General features: G+C 46.6%; 1 protein-coding gene across 17 annotated transcripts in view; it reads left to right on the top strand.

The window, feature by feature from the left end:
• TNRC6A (trinucleotide repeat containing adaptor 6A) overlaps nt 1–2,457 on the top strand; it is a 213,092-nt gene extending 210,635 nt beyond the window's left edge. For all 17 annotated transcript variants that reach the window (XM_054533659.1, XM_063717218.1, XM_024233423.3 and 14 more), the window contains one exon: nt 412–2,457. In XM_054533659.1, the coding sequence (XP_054389634.1) occupies nt 412–787 (376 nt within the window). In that variant the 3' untranslated portion in view covers nt 788–2,457. The remainder of the gene's footprint in view (nt 1–411) is intronic.
• Nucleotides 2,458–14,178: the final 11,721 nt, after the last annotated feature.

Here is a 14,178-nt window from a genome sequence, read left to right on the forward strand (position 1 = left end):
TGTTGGGCTCCCAGTTGGAAGAGTCTAGGGGAAAGAGTTGTGTGAGAGCACAGCCTGACCCGGGGCAGTGCACGGGGTCCTGTGTGGGTGGCTCCTGCTGGCTGCAGTAGTGCCCTGATTCCAAGGTCGGCACTCCTAAGCGGGGAATCAGACCTGGCCAGATGGCCCTAGAAAGTCCCTTACGTTGCCCATGGGAGACAGAGGAAGTTTGCTCTGGGCAAGGCACCAAGCCCTGGAGAGCTGTGGGTGCACGCTCGGGTGAAGGGAGGGCACGCAGGTTATGTGGTGTGGTCTCTCCCTCTGTGCCTTCTGTGGCTTTTCTAGCAGAGACAAGTTGCACCCTCACTTGTGAGTGAATGAAGCCCTCCTGGCGCGCTGTCCTCACGTGTCCACGGTGCCTCTCTCCTCTAGGTGTGTACTGGGGAACACTACTATTCTTGCTGAGTTTGCCAGTGAAGAGGAGATCAGTCGTTTCTTTGCACAAAGCCAGTCTCTGACCCCTTCTCCCGGCTGGCAGTCTCTCGGGTCCAGCCAGAGCCGGCTGGGCTCCCTCGACTGTTCCCACTCATTCTCCAGCCGGACCGATCTCAATCACTGGAATGGTGCTGGGCTGTCGGGAACTAACTGTGGAGACCTTCACGGCACTTCACTCTGGGGGACCCCGCATTATTCCACAAGCCTGTGGGGTCCTCCAAGCAGCAGCGACCCCCGAGGAATTAGCAGCCCATCTCCCATTAACGCTTTTCTTTCTGTTGACCACCTGGGTGGGGGTGGAGAGTCCATGTAACAGTGTAGATGCAGACTCACCGACCGGGACCTCAGACGCGAGGGAAAGGAGCACTAAGTGGGGCTCGCCGCCTGCAGCCAGGGGCCGCCTGTGGGAACAGCTATTCTCTGCACATTTTCCACTTTGTTTTCTCCAAAACATATCAGTTTGAATACTTGAATCATGCAGGCCAATATTATAATGTGAAAAGGTATCTACTCTATTTACACTCCCAAATAGCGCCATACATGCTAAACCGTAGAGAATGAGCTCGCTTGTGTCTATTCATCATGTTTAGCCTTTGGATTCTTTTTTTTTTTTTTTTTTTTCCTTCTATTCCTCCCCACCCCCGCCCCTTTTTTTCTCTCTTGCAAAACCATTTTTTGGGCTGATAACGTATGAGCTTTTCCCTTTGCACTGAATGATGTTCTCTCCGTCTCATCGGCAGTATGGGGGGCAGCTGTCCCAGTGTCAATGTTTACTCAAGGGTGTTCTTAGGAGGCGTGCGCTCTCTACTATGCCTTGATGTTGCCTACCTTATTGTGGTATCGTGGAGTTTAAAAGATCAAGTTAGGATGCTGACTTAGGATTATTAATGAAAGTGTTGCACCAGTTTTTTCATGTTGTAAAACTAAAGAATTTCGCTCTGCAGTTTGAAAAACTGTGGCCACAGCTGTGACTTGCAGCCCACCTGCCACCCAGGACGGGCCCTGCACTTTGAATAGGCTTTCCATTTTGTTTTGGAGGTTCTCACGTTGAACCTTCTTGTTTACAGATTTTTTTGTTTGTTTTTTGAGAAAAAAAATGTTTACTCTTCCATCATTTAAAAAAAATGTAAAAGACAAAAAAAAATGGAGGATGATTTAAAAGATGCTTTCTATCTCTGGGAAAAAGGAGCAGCATTTGGCCATGTTCTTTTGTTTTTCTATTCCTGTCCCAAATCAAAGAGCATGGTTCTCAGGAAAACCAGTTCCCCAGTTAAAAAAAAAAAAAAAAAAAAAAAAAAAAAAATTCCTTGTAGTTTCTTATAGGAAAAAAAGAAAAACCCCAACTTTTAGCACTGATACTACATATTGCTCTGTTAAAGAATTTTCTCTGCCAAAAAAAAAAAGAAAAAACAAAAAAACGCTTAAAGCTGGAGTTTGACATTCTGCTTTCAGATGCTGTCTTTTTATTAGTGAGTGATGATGGTTTGCTAATAATCAATAGGTAATAATTTTTTGTAATCCCATCAAGTGGCTCCATATGTTTCTGCTCTCTTGTGACTGTGTTAATGTTTAACTGTTGTACCTTAAAGCCGAAATCAGTAACTATGCATACTGTAACCAAGGTATTGGGCTTACAGAGTTGTTTGTTGTATAAAGAAAATTTTAAATGTTGTTGCAAACTAACGAGTTACACCATTTTAAACTTTCTTTCCTCCCCCCTTTTTTTGCCCACAAATGGTATTATAATGCTTGCTTAGTCAAAGAAGAGAGACTAAACAAGGGTAAAAATTTTAACAGTACAGAATTTGCCATCATATCATTGCCTTGATTCTAACTGTTTGTGTCCTAAGATGCAAAAGAAGTCAGTGGCTTTTAACTGTTTACAAATAGAATGTGATTGTAAAATGTACAGTTTGGTTGTGTTTGAATTATGAAATTTCTTCAGATATAATAAACCATGACTTTTTGGCTGCTCAACATTAATTGTCTCCTTTTTGTGAATTTATTTGTAGGCTCTTTTTTATAATGAAAGTTTCAAAGTTGCTATGTATGAGGGTTCTCATAGAGCAACCGATTAAAAATTTAAGCAAATATTTGAACATTTTATCTGAACTCATCACAATTTCACCCTGAAATAATGTGAGAACAATGGGAAACTGTAGCTTGCTCCTTCCCACCCTCTCTGAGCATCTTTGGGATCTTGTTGCTCAAAACTCTTCTGTGACTTCATCTTCCCCACCATTTGTGCCCATCTCAAGCCTCAGCAAGAAACCATGTGGAACATGAAGCTTAATGACTTGACAGTGTACTAGTGTTAAACTCTCATACCTCTGTTACAAAGCGAGAAACGCCACACCCGGACTGGCCTTTTCTTCCCCTTCACGGCCCTCGCTTCTCCCTGCAGGAGCTCGGGGGCGGAACCTGTGTATGGATTTCAGTGTATGACTTCAGATCATGCTCCAACTTGCCAGGTGTAAGCTAATGTTGTCGGACACCTTACTATAAGCAAATGTTATTCAGTGCGTTCAATGTATATTGACTTCCATACTGGTTTTTCCAAAAACCAAAGGTAGCTTTGAAAAACCATGTCTGGAAATGTTTGGAGCGTTAAGCTGATTGACCTTTTGACCTTGGGGCTTTGAGTAGTATATAATTCATAACTGCGTTAATTGTATTGTTAAAGTGTTTGGGAGTTTTTTGCGCTTGTTATGTGGAAATAAAGTGTTTGATTTAAAATTTTTTAAAGTGGTTTGGATCTTTGCCTAGTCCTTAAATAAATACAGCTCTATTCCCTAAGCCACCCTTACTTCTCGTTCTTAATCCCGACTGCCAGTACCTGGATGCTGCCCTTTGTCTGGCACAGACCTGCAGCTGACCATGCTGGGCCCGTGGCTCAGGGCTTTCTAGTCACTCAGAGCCACCAAGAGTCAGGGTAAACTTTTTAACACAGGCACTTGACACTTTTTTTTTTTCTTTTCTTTCTTCCTTTTCTCTTTCTCCTTTCTTCCTTTTTTTTTTTTTTTTTTTGTCTTTTTTTTTTCTTTTTCTTTTTTTTTTTTTTTTTCTTTCGACAGGGTTTCACCCTGGATCTGGGTTCACTGTCACCTCTGCCTCCCAGGCTCAAACGATTCTTGTCCCTCAGCCTCTCAAGTAGCTGGGATTACAGGCACCTACCACCGAATCCGGCTAAGTTTTGTATTTTTAATAGAAACGTGGTTTCACCGTGTTGCTCAGGCTGGTCTCAAACTCCTAAGCTCAAGCGATCTGCCCATCTCAGCCTCCCAAAGTGCTGGGATTACAGGCATGAGCCACTGCGCCTGGCCTCAGGCATTTACACATTTTCAAATATCTCTCCTTGCTCTGTTCCCCTGGGTGTGTTCCCAGCTCTAATGAACCTCAGCTTCTCCGCGGTGCTATGCTTTCCACCCTCAAAGACTGAAGGGCAGCTTGCCCTGGACTTCTTTCCCCTGTCAAGAGTAGTTGGCTCCTTCCGTCATTTCAAGGAACTGTGCTAGGTCACCACATGCTGAATAGGCTCTCACTCGTCTTTGTAATCCACCTTCTCAGATCGATATAGTGGCTAAATAAATGTTGCAAGGAATAATAGCTGAGCTGTCACCTATTGACACCTGAGGACAGGAGACTGTGGTAGTGCCACGCTGTTGGCTTGTGCAGGTGGATGAACCAGGGAATGACGCTAAGGTCAAAGTGGGGTCCTTGACCCAGAGGATCAAATTCAGGTTGAACGGCATAAAGGTAGGGACTGAGATGAAGGAGGAGTGTTTGCATCAAGACTGAGGGATGGCCAAGCATGGTGGCCTCATGCCTGTCATCCTAGCACTTTGGGAGGCTGAGGTGGGAGGATCACTTGAGCTCAGGAGTTCGACGCCAGCCTGGGCAATATAGTGAGACCCAGTCTCAAAAAGTTGGGGGGATGACAAATTGAGGTTGCACTGAGCAAACCGTCTTTTGGCTAAGGCATCATTTCCATATGTTGGGACTTAATTGGTTTTTCCTTTTCTCCAAAGTTCAGATCTTTTCCTGCTGATCCTTTGATTTCAAATGTGCAGAGGGGTGTCTCGGAACAAGAGCCAGAACTGGAACCCACATGGACCTTGACAGAGACCAGGCCTTCAGCCCTGGTGGAACTTTGCCTGAATAGGTATTTACATGGTCCAATGGGGGGGAGAGTAATGGCACTGGTGTGTTAAGGGTTCTCTACATGCCAGGTGCTGTTTTAAAAAGTTTTATTCTGTTTTAAGACAGTGTCACTCTGTCGCCCAGGCTGGAGTGCAGTGGCTCAATCTCAGCTCACTGCAGCCTCAACCTCCCAGGCTCAAGTGACCTACTTCAGCCTCCCAAGTAGCTGGAACTATAGGCGCGCACCACCACGCCCAGCTATTTCTTGTAGAGACAGGGTTTCACCATGTTGCCCAGGCTGGTCTCGAACTGCTGGGCTCAAGTGATCCGCCTGCCTCAGCCTCCCAAAATGCTGGGATTACAGGCGTGAGCCACCACACCCAGCGAAGTTGTTGTTGTTGTTGTTGTTTGTTATTAGAGATGGGGTTTCATCATGTTGCCCAGGCTGGTCTCGAACTGCTGGACTCAAGTGATCTGCCCGCCTCATCCTCCCAAGGTGCTGGGATTACAGGCGTGAGCAACCACACCCAGCTAAGTTGTTGTTGTTGTTGTTGTTGTTAGCAGAGATGGGGTTTCACCATGTCGCCCGGGCTGGTCTCGAACTCCTGGGCTCAAGTGATCCGCCTGCCTTGGCCTCCTGAAGTGTCGGGATTATAGGTGTGAGCCACCGTGCCCGGCCCTGCCAAGTGCAGTGTTATTTTCAGAGCTTTTCAGCCTGGCCCTAGGAACAGAAAACCACAGCGCCATTTGCACTGGTGGACAGTGTCTCAAGGTGTCCACCAACATACCTCCAAAGCTAGAGGACACAGCATGCGGACCCCCCTGGGATGCAGGGGCAGAGTTTAGAGCTTGGAATTTTAGGTTTAGCTGCATGTGAATGTTGCATTCTGCTCCACATCTTTTCATCTAAAAATACTGCTTCAAATAGCCACTTAAATTGCTTTTCTTCAGAAAGTCTGATGTTTCCGGAAGGTGAACCACCCCACAGCAGGGTGCAGTCAGGACCCAGTACCACTCTAAGAAGCAGGGCTGAAGAGGTTCCTTAGAGCTGTGCTGACAGATGACAGGTGGCAGGGAGTCCTATGGGCTGAGCCCCGGCAAAGGGCCAAGAGAGTGACTCCCACCGGCTGACCCAGCCTTGAATTCAAGGGCCCTGTCGAAGCCCACGGAGACCCCTGTCCTGGCTAACAGTTGACTCCAGGTCGCTCCAGCCTGCAGGGAGAGCAGGACAGCAGTCTGCAGTTCCAACCAAGTGATGCCAGGACCTAATCTGCAGACCTGAATCCAGTACATAGACTTTGTTATAATGTTGCTGCATCCCTGAACCGCCTGGGTTTCTACCGATTTCATAGTCATAAAATCAACTTCTGCTGGGCATAGAGGCACGAGCCTATAATCCCTGAGGCTGAAGCAGGAGGATTGCTTGAGCCCAGGCGTCTGACACCAACCTGGGCAACATGTTCAACCTGAGACACTCAGATCAAAAATTTTTTTTAAAAATTGTTTAATCAACTTCTCCAATTTCTTTATAAAGGAAAGTTGATATCATTACCTTATACAGAAAATCAGTGTCCATATATAAAAGAGAGCTATACAAGAAATAAAAACAAAATGTATTCCATTCTGGGGTAGATTTACTTATCAAAGGTGAGAAGAGAGGTTAGAAAGGGTTCAGGAGAGGTTAAAGTCGTGCTCTCACCATGTGGAGACTTCTGCCTGATGGAGTCAGATGTGCTCCAGGGACACTGACACTGCAGAGGGAGAGCTCTACGCATTTGCGATTCTGCCTTATCTAATCAATCCTCTCCTGTACCCGACAGACCCCTCCCTCCCCCAGGAGTGCTGAGCCCGGGCCTTGGGAGGTTTGGGGGTTTGGGGGGGGCTCTTGCTTTAAGGCTTTGGCTCCATATTCTATGGAAAGCACCCTTCAACCACTGCCCCCATATCTACAGAGAACTGCTGTGAAGACGAGGCTGGGAGATGAATGGGGGCAGTGGGACCCCGCAGCACACTGGCAATCCCTGGTCACCCCTGCTCAGAACCCACCAAAGATGGCCTGAGCATTGGCGTAAAATACTTCTTTCTGAGGAGGTGGTGTCCAAGCAGACACCTGAAAGATGGGAAGCAACAGCCCAGCTTGGGGAAAGGACAATTCAGGTAACAGCCCGTAGCCCAGGGTGACTGAGACAGAGTGGGCAAAGGGGACAGTGAAAGGTGACCCCTGGGTCAGGTGCGGTGGCCCTCAGCTGTAATCCAGCACTTTGGGAGGCTGAGAGGAGAATCACTTGAGCCCAGGAGTTAGAGACCAACCTGGGCAATAGAGTGAGACCCCCAGAGAAGGAATGAGGGCAGGACTCCAAGGCTAAGGCCATGCTACGCAGGCCTGGCTGCCTGTTAAAACCACTTGGAAATATCCCAAAGCTCAGGCCCCGCCCCAGACAGTCTGATTTAATAGGGCCCCAGCATGTTTTAAAACCTTTACTTTTTTATAGCACGTTACAATTTGCTATCACTCTGTTTTCCTGCTTTATGTCTAAATGCACACATGCACACGTGCATGTACACACACACACACACAATGAATACAAGTAAAACCCGGGACATCTGAATGCAGTCAGTGAACTGGATGACTGTCACTCTCCTGGTTGTGTTATTGTACTATGATAGTTTTTCAAGATGTGACTATTGAGGGGAACTGGGTTGAGAGTACAGGACATCTCTGTGTTGTTCCTTATAACCACATGTGAATCTGCAATTATCCCAACACTGTGAACAAAGCTCTTATGTAGTAATGATCGTCAAATGATATTTTTGATATAGGAGTTTCTGTCGCCCAGGCTGGAGTACAGTGGCTTGATCTCGGCTCACTGCAACCTCTGCCTCCCCGGTTCAAGCAATTCTCCTGCCTCAGCCTCCCAAGTAGCTGGGATTACAAGCATGCGCCACCACACCCAGCTAATTTTTGTATTTTTAGTAGAGACGGGGTTTCACCGTGTTGGCCAGGCTGGTCCCAAACTCCTGACCTCAGGTGATCCGCCCACCTCGGTCTCCCAAAGTGCTGGGATTACAGGCATGAGCCACTGAGCCCGGCGTATCGTAGATATTTTTAATGCTGCTATTCCACAAATGCCAGAGCTCCTGGTTTCCAGGTTTCTAAAAAGTAAAGTAGAACAGATTCTTTGGCCATTTTAGAGGATTTCTTTTTTTTTTTTTTTGCTGTTTTATGAATGCCTACCTATTTGAATATTGGCAAAGGAGTAAATAAGTTGACAACAAAAAGTTAAAAAAAAATCATCTCAGCAAGTGACCCCAAGACCCTTTAGGACCCCGTGCTGTGGTGAGGCCTAACCATTGATCCCGGGGGGCCCGAGGTGCAGGTTGCGGGGGGCTTCACCCCAGTTCTGCTGTGGCACCAGAACCCAAGCCCCTTGCCATCATTGCATTTTCTAGAGTCACTGCGATGAAAATGAGATAACGTGATTAGATCTTAAGTGATTAAAATGAGACTTTTCAGGCATAAAGTTAAAGGTTATGGGTACTAGCAATGACTACAGGTCGTTATTGCGTAAGCAAAAAATGGCCCATTCTTCTCTTTGGGAACTTATTTTTCAGGTACCTGTATTTCATTTTGTTTTTAATTTTTGATTTAATAACATTGTTTGGTTTTATTGGGTTTTTCATCACCCCCTGTTGGATATGGCAAACAACAATGGTCTGTTAAGTCTGTTAAGGTTTCTTTTTTTTTTTTTTTTTTTTTGAGATGGAGTCTTCTCTGTCATCAAGGCTGGAGTGCAGTGGTGATGGTGTGATCTCGGCTCACTGCAACCTCCACCCCTAGGGTTCAAGCAACTCTTCTGTCTCAGCCTCCTGAGTAGCTGGGATTACAGGTGCCTGCCACCGCGCCCAGCTAATTTTTGTATTTTTAGTAGAGACAGGGTTTCACCATCTTGGCCAGGCTGGTCTTGAACTCCTGACCTCGTGATCCACTTGCCTCAGCCTCCCAAAGTGTTGGGATTACAGTCATGAGCCACCATGCCCGGCCAAGTTTTCCTTTTATTTGTTTGTTTGTTTAGAGACAGGGTCTTACTCTGTCCCCCAGGCTGGAGTGCAGTGGCACGATCATGGCTCACTGTAGCTTCAACCTCCTGGGCTCAAGAGGTCCTCTCACCTCAGCCTCCTGAGTAGCTGGGACCACAGGCGCACACCACCATGCCCAGCTAATTTTTTTTTCCCCTGAAGAAATGAGACCTCACTACGTTTCCCAGGCTGCTCTCAAACTCCTGGGCTCAAGCGATCCTTCCACCTTGGCCTCCCAAAGTGCTGGGATTAGACATGGGCTGTCGTGCCCAGCTAGTTTTCCTTTTAAATAAATACATGTCTGTTGTATTTTACAAGAGGGCTAAATTGAAAGAAGCTGTTAGGTAAATAACAGTTGAGGCAACGTGTAGAAACGGCAAAAGTTGTGAGTGTCCGAGGTCAGGGAGCATAACAGAGGATGAGCTCTTCTCATGTGCTTTTCTTTGCCCTTGGGAGTTGCTGCTGGTTATTGGTTAATGTGGTCTTTGGAGTTAGACCAACCTGTTGTCATGGACTGTCTGGCTGTAAGGAGTCCAGCGCTGGTATCCTCGCTCTACTTAAGGACCCAAGACGCCTTCCATCCTTGCAACACTGTCTGCATCTGCAGAGGCACAGATATCTCGCTTCCACAGTCACATCCCAGCCAGTGGGGAAAGAGAGGGATGGGGAGAACATGCTCCTCCCCACTAAGGGCATGACCGCCAGCTATGCTCACATCCCACTGGGCAGAAAATCACATGAGCAGGGAGGCTGTAACTCATAGTGTTTATTCTGAATGTCTTGTCCCCAGCTTAGATGTGACACTTCTGCTATTGGGGAAGAAGGAGAGACTGGATATTGGGGAACAACTAGTAGTGCTGGTTCTAAGAAGGGAACGGTTAAATAGACTATATTTCATCTGGAAGCCGGAATGTTTAGCCACTAAGACAATGAGATAGATCTATGTAAACTGTTATGGAGGTGTCTCTTTTTTTTTTTTTTTTGAGACAGGGTCTCACTCTGTCACCTAAGCTGGAGTGCAGTGGTGCACTCTCAGCTCACTGCAGCTTCAACCTCCCAGGCTCAGGTGATCTTCCCACTTCAGCCTCCCAAAGTGCTGGGATTACAGGCGTGAGTCACCACGCCCAGCCTGCCTGAACGGTCAAACCTAACTGGATGCCAGGAAGCAAGGAGAGCCAGGTGATATCACCTGAAACCCACAGCAATCAGCTTTATGGGGCACCGAGCACAGTCAGGAAGGGTAGAAAAGGGATCCAAGGTGGGTGACGTGCTTGAAGAGTGAACATTAACCATCCCCTCTAGGAGGGTGTGGAGCAGGAACTGGAAGGGTCTGGGCCTTGAGGCTAGCTGGGAAACTAATTTGGAAGATGAGGCAAGAATTTATAAAAGCCAGAATCAGGGCTGTAGCATAGAGATGCGAGGAAGAGCTAAATGCATGAAGAGCCAATGAGATGGATGCTGGGGTCTGTGGAGAGTGAAGGAGAGGAGTCTAGGACAATCTCATGTTTCTGACTTGGTGAACCACTACTAGCCAAGGGAGAGGACCCTGGAGGATAAGAGTGGCTTTGCTGGTGCAGGGAGTGGCAGGTGGGTGTGCAATATGATGTGTCAAGGAGTCTGGGAAACAGCCCAGTGGAGCTGTCCAGTTGGCAGCTGCGTTTAAGTGGTGAGGACACTATATTTTTTTACCACTGTATCCTTAGCACCTAGCTCAGAGCACATAGAATGTACTCTGAAAATATTTGTTGGATGCATGGAGGAATGGATGGATGGACAGACAGATGAACAGACGGATGGACAGATGAACAGACGGATGGACAGATGAACAGACGGATGGATGGATGGTTGGACAGATGGATGGACAGATGCATGGATGGATGGATGGATGGATGGATGGGTGGATGGGTGGATGGATGGATGGATGGATGGATGGACAGGTGGATGGATGGACAGATGCATGGATGGATGGATGCATGGATGGATGGATGAATGAATGGATAGATGGCTGGATGGTTGGACGGATGCATAGATGAATGGATGCATGGATTGACAGATGGATGGATAAATGGATGGATAGACAGATGCATGTTTAAGGAAGAAACCAATAATAGAGATATCAATTTGGGGTTTGTAAATCACAGGTGATGGAAATGGGTAAGCATGTAGAATGAGGGCTCAGGAAATATCATTTGAGAAGAAGAAAGGAGACTAGAGATCTGAGCAGGAAGAGTCAAAGATTCAAAGAGGCATTGATGAGGTGAGGGTTGGGCATGGACAACATGAGAAAGTGGAGTCTCAGATCTGGGGAGGGGGGAAATTTCAGGGAGGGAGAAAGCCACGGTCTGAAATGCTGCCTGTCAAGAAATCTGTGGGGAAAGCCATGCATGGTTCTGTGACAGTGGAGATCATTTTTGGGGTAGAGGCAGACGCCAGGTCCCAATGGGGTGAGGGGTTAATGGATAATGGAGGTGAAGGTGGTGGTGTAGATTGGATTTCCCAAGAATCACATTCTGAGATGCAGATCTGAGTGGAGGTGGCTTATTGGAAAATATCCTCAGAGTACATTGATAAGGGAGGAAGGGAGGCAGGACAGGGCAGAGGGAGAAGTTGAGCTGCAGTGAGGTCACAACAGAGGCCTCAGCCAACCTCTCAGGGAGCTGTGCAGCTGGGAAGTCCCTCAGATATGCTCTGCACCCAAGGAAGGACAGGGACCTCCCCACTGACCAAGCACTGGATTTAGGCTGTGGATTTAGGGGAATTGTCCTTCCTCTGGCTAAGGACAATTCCTTTTGGGGAGACTCAGCTGGGAGCCAGCTGCCACACTCTCCAGCAGTCAGGCAGTGAATGCCTCCAGCCTGCAAGGAGGTCGGGTGTGCCCCACAGGGAGTGGCAAGTGTAGACTGTCAGGAACTGATGGTGGAGGGAAAGAAGGAAAGCCAGTGCAGCAGCTAGAGGGAGACAGAGGTCAGAAAAGCCTTTGTGTGTAGCTCTAGTTCATGATTTGAGAAACACTGCAGCGTGATCTTAGGCTGGGAGAAGAAGCCCCTAGAGAGTGAGAATGAAGACCCAAGAGTGAGGATAGACCCACCACACTTTCTGTTTAACCCCCAGAGCTTAGAACACTGCCTGGCACACATTTGCACTTAAGAAATATCTGCTGAATGGCTGAATCCAGGAATGAATACATTCCAGACATTTTAACACTGAATAGCAGAAACAGAGTGCCGATATTTAGCTCCGTGAAGAAATACATACCCATTTAAATATAGGAATGTACTTGAAGCTGGGCACCATGGCTCACACCTGTAATTCCAGCACTTTGGGAGGTCAAGGCAGGAGGATTGCTTGAGTCCAGGAGTTAGAGATCAGCCTGGGCAACAGAGTGAGATCCCCATCTCTACAAAAACTACAAAAATTAGCCAGATGTGGTGGTGCACACCTGTAGTCCAAGATACTTGGGAGGCTGAGGTGGGAGGATGGCTTGAGCCTGGGAGGTCAAGGCTGCAGTGAACTATGATTGTGCCACTGCACTACAGCCTGGGCAACAGAGCAAGACCCTGACTCTTTCAAAAAAAAAAAAAAAGTACTTATAAGGGGAACCAAGACACTCAAATACTGCCACACCGTTATAATCTGTAGTGCATTCACAATTTCATGGAAGCCCACAGAAGCCAAGAACTTCCCTCTAGCCCCTAATCCTCCATCTCAACTTCAACCACGGCTTCTTTCATATAATGTTGGTCCATGCTTTTCCATAAGAACCCATTTATATAAAGACTTTTATGATTCCTTAAAACAACTTTGTTGAGGTAGAAATGACATGATAAACTACACATACATGTACAATTTGAAGAGTTTTGACACAGGCATAACCATGAAACCATTACAAGAGAACGAACATACCCATCTGTATTAGTCCATTTGCACACTGCTGATAAAGACACACCCGAGACTGAGTAGTTTATAAAGGAAACAGGTTTAATGGACTCACAGTTCCACATGGCTGGGGAGGCCTCACAATCATGGCAGAAGAGCACAGAGACGTCTTACATGGCAGCCGGCAAAGAAAGAATGAGAACCCAGTGAAAGGGGGAACTGTATAAAATCATCAGATCTCGTGAGACTTATTCACCACCTCGAGAACAGTATGGGGGAAACTGCCCCCATGATTCGATTATCTCCCACCAGGTCCCTCCCACAACACATGGGAGTTATGGGAGCTACAATTCAAGATGAGATTTGGGTGGGGACACAGCCAAACCATATCAGCATTGACCCGAGAAATTTCCTTCTTCCCTTATTGTGACCCCTCCATTCTGCTTCTCCCATCCCCAGGCAAACATATATCCATCACAAGAAATTTGTTCCCAGATTCTAGATTTGTATGTAAATGGAATCAGAGTATGTACTTTTTGTGTGTCTGGTTTCTTCCCTTGGCAAAATTATTTTGGGTTTTTTTTTTTTTTGAGACAGAGTTTCACTCTTGTTGCCCAGGCTAGAGTGCAATGGCTAATTTTGTATTTTTAGTAGAAATGGGGTTTCTCCATCTTGATCAGGCTGTTCTCGAACTTCCGACCTCAAGCAATCCATCCTCCTTGGCTTCCCAAAGGACTGGGATTACAGGCGTGAGCCACTGCACCTGGCCTGTTTTTTAAATTTGAAAGTATCTAACAGAGAAAAGCCTCAAGAGAGTGTTTTGTTCACAATTCTGTCCTGTTTGTGCTTTTTCTCAGTAGTTTAGACACACACATAGAAGAATTATATTTATTAGCTGGGCGTGGTGGTGTGCACCTGTAATCCCAGCTACTCAGAGGCTGAGGCATGAGAATCACTTGAACTCGTGAGGCAGAGGTTGCAGTGAGCCGAGATGGTGCCACTGCACTCCAGCCTGGGCAACAGAGTGAGATTCTGTCTCCAAAAAAAAAAAAGAGAGAGAGAGAAGAAGGATTATATTTAAATTGAAATTCTCATAATAACCAGGTTGATGGCAAATGGGCTGTTAGTCAAGCTGGAGGGCTCTAGAGAAGGATTCATCTTTGTTAGCAGACAGTTGCTTTTCTTCCTGGAGGGTTTTAGCAACTTCTGAGTGGGAATGGGAACGGAAGAGTTTGAAGGTTTTTCCTTCCGGTTCCCTGGACTCTGGAGACGGTACCTCACAGGGAGATGCTATGGGTCAAAGGGCAGTATTTTCTGTAAAGGGCCAGGTAGTAAATATTTTAGGCTTTGCAGGCCATGTGGTCTCTGTCACAGGTATTCAGCTCTACCATTGTTGCACAAGAAGAGCCAGAGATGATAGGTAAACAAATGAACATGGATGTGTTCCAATAAAACTTTATAGATAAAAACAAGCAGTGGGCCAGATCTGGCCTGGCAGATGGAGAGAATGGTTTGCTCGCCTTTGCTTTAGTCAATGGAATGTCACTAAAGCCTCCCCTCTACTATTTATTATGGGATGTGGGTGATTATGATAATGAAAGTTGTAGAATT

Source organism: Pongo abelii, chromosome 18, assembly GCF_028885655.2.
Source record: "Pongo abelii isolate AG06213 chromosome 18, NHGRI_mPonAbe1-v2.0_pri, whole genome shotgun sequence".
Taxonomy (NCBI): domain Eukaryota; kingdom Metazoa; phylum Chordata; class Mammalia; order Primates; family Hominidae; genus Pongo; species Pongo abelii.